General features: G+C 35.2%; 1 protein-coding gene across 2 annotated transcripts in view; it reads right to left on the reverse strand.

Moving 5' to 3' along the window:
- Nucleotides 1-2500, reverse strand: part of LOC133558614 (zinc finger protein GLIS2-like) — an 81976-nt gene that overhangs the window by 13337 nt on the left and 66139 nt on the right. For both annotated transcript variants that reach the window (XM_061909861.1, XM_061909860.1), the window contains exon 6: nt 1861-1979. In XM_061909861.1, coding sequence (XP_061765845.1) covers nt 1861-1979 — 119 coding nt within the window. The remainder of the gene's footprint in view (nt 1-1860; nt 1980-2500) is intronic.

Raw genomic sequence — 2500 nt, forward strand, 5'->3', positions numbered from 1 at the left:
AAATCCCATTAAGATTTGAATTTGCTACTATTCAAGGAAATGCTGGCCAAGAAGCAGCAGCAAGTAGAACACAAATTTACATCATACACAGTACCATCAAAGAAAAATCATTTGCATTAACCTTTAAAACAGTTACAAACAATGCCAGTCAATGAGGTCACTTCTCGTGCTTTCTGATTGGTTTTAACCGATCAGAACCACTTCTGTAATGTTTCCATTAACAGTAAACACCGGAAACTACCATCAGTTTGGATTTATCAGCATTGAGGACTCGTTTCAGCTGAACACGTCAATGTTGGACAGCAACAAATACATTTTTGGACAAGAGTGGATCCAAATCAATGGATAACTAATAAAAAAAATAAAACAATTCATACTAGCCATAAGCACAAAAAGCCACGGGTCATTGATTTAAATAATAAACAAAAGGCGTCCCAACACAGAGCCCTGTGGCACCCCCTTGTGGACAGTGACACATCTGAAGCATTTCCATCACATGTATTGCTCAAACTCTTTCTCCCAAGTACCACCTCAAAAAACACTTGGTTCTCCAAAAACCACCAGAATGACCAACATGAATATACAATAGCGTAGTAGGTCTAAATATTCAACTAGGCAGAGGTTTTATTTACCAAGTATATTTCATGGGACGGCGTGGCGCAGTGGTAGAGTGGCCGTGCGCAACCCGAGGGTCCCTAGTTCAATCCCCACCCAGTACCAAACTTGTCATGTCTGTTGTGTCCTTGAGCAAGACACTTTACCCTTGCTCCTGACGGGTGCTGGTTAGCGCCTTGCATGGCAGCTCCCCCCATCAGTGTGTGAATGTGTGTGTGAATGGGTAAATGTGGAAGTAGTGTCAAAGCGCTTTGAGTACCTTGAAGGTAGAAAAGCGCTATACAAGTACAACCCATTTATCATTGTTATGTTTGGCCACTGCAACCGTACGCACAGTTTGAACGGTAACACTGTGTTTGAATATGTAATTAAGTGGTTATTTGGCGTACCACTAAATGGAGTATGCGTTCATACCACAGTTTGAGAATCACTGGCTTATTGCATTTAGTCTTATTACGTTAATAATTATAATATATTATAACAATTACAAGCATAAATCTTATTTAATGTCATTGATATAAAACATCATATACAAAATAGTAGTTTAAACAATCAAAGACTTTAACTTTGTCATGTATCGAGAGTACTCGAGTGTTCTTTAGTACTGTTTTTCTTAACCATAGGAGCCGCGAGCGCCCCCTAGAGGGCAGCCAAAACATATCTTTTCCTCAGCTGTTGTCCATAGCGTTACTCAGTGGTAATACACTTTTCCACCACTTGTGGCGCTAATTACAATTTCAAACAAACAGGAAGTTAGAGAAGTTTCTTAAGCGCAGAAATTATAACTAAAGTGAACTAAGCTGTATTCTAATTTTCATTTAAAAATATTTTGACAGTTTAGTAAAAAAAAAATACTATGATTAGATGTATTCATTTTAGCACAATATCATTATATGTAAAGGTATTTTAATGCAGTATATTTGATGAGTATTTATTCTCCAATCAGCCTGTTTAAAGCCTTTAGTATATGTGTTAAATAACATTCTTAGTGATTAACGCATTGTTTCATATCGTTTCACAATATTTTAAACTGTAAGTAGTTTACATACTGTATGTTAATTCAATATGTTTAAAACCAAGAGTAAGATTACCAATACAGTGTCAATATGTGACTGGGCCTTGGGCCTTTCTGTAGTGGAAAAATTGGGCAGTTTGTACAACTGCATTTATTTCTAAGATAGTGAAAAAGTATCTGCTTCGGGGTCCAACATCCAGCATTACAAATAATAACACTTCAGTCCTCACCTGTGTGCGAGCGGGTGTGGATCTTCAGGTTCTCCAGGCGGGAGAAACTCTTGTTACAGGTGGGACAATGGTGGGGTTTCTCGTTGGTGTGTGTGCGGATGTGAATCAGCATTTTATACCTGGGGGGACATAACAAATGTCAATAAAATATTGACTAAAGAGTAGTTTAAGTGTAATTATACATGACATTTGCTCAAATAATTCTCAGATAAAGGAAAACAAATACAGTAAATCCATATAGTATTTGTTTTATCTAACATTTACTCAAATATAATAAATCTAATAAAACATACAATATAATATTAATATGTCAATTACACTGATGTGTTTTAAAGGCATGCAAAGTTTTACATTCTTAGGATTTATTGAATAATATTTGTCTGAAATTGTTTTTAAACAAGTCATTAAAAATATTAAAACAATTTTGATTAGATAACATGATACATTAATGAATAACTGATTCGATAATGTAATTAGTATTTGAGGTGATTGGAGGCAGCTCTGTTGCTTACTTAATTATTGTTTTAATTTGTTGGTTTAGTCTTTGCTGTTATAGTTTTTTTGCTACAGGAAAAACTATTTTTCCCAATAAAATATGCATGTTTTGCAATTTGATAGTGTTTTTTTCTTGACTTTGTAG

This window comes from Nerophis ophidion, linkage group LG01 (assembly GCF_033978795.1).
Source record: "Nerophis ophidion isolate RoL-2023_Sa linkage group LG01, RoL_Noph_v1.0, whole genome shotgun sequence".
NCBI lineage: Eukaryota > Metazoa > Chordata > Actinopteri > Syngnathiformes > Syngnathidae > Nerophis > Nerophis ophidion.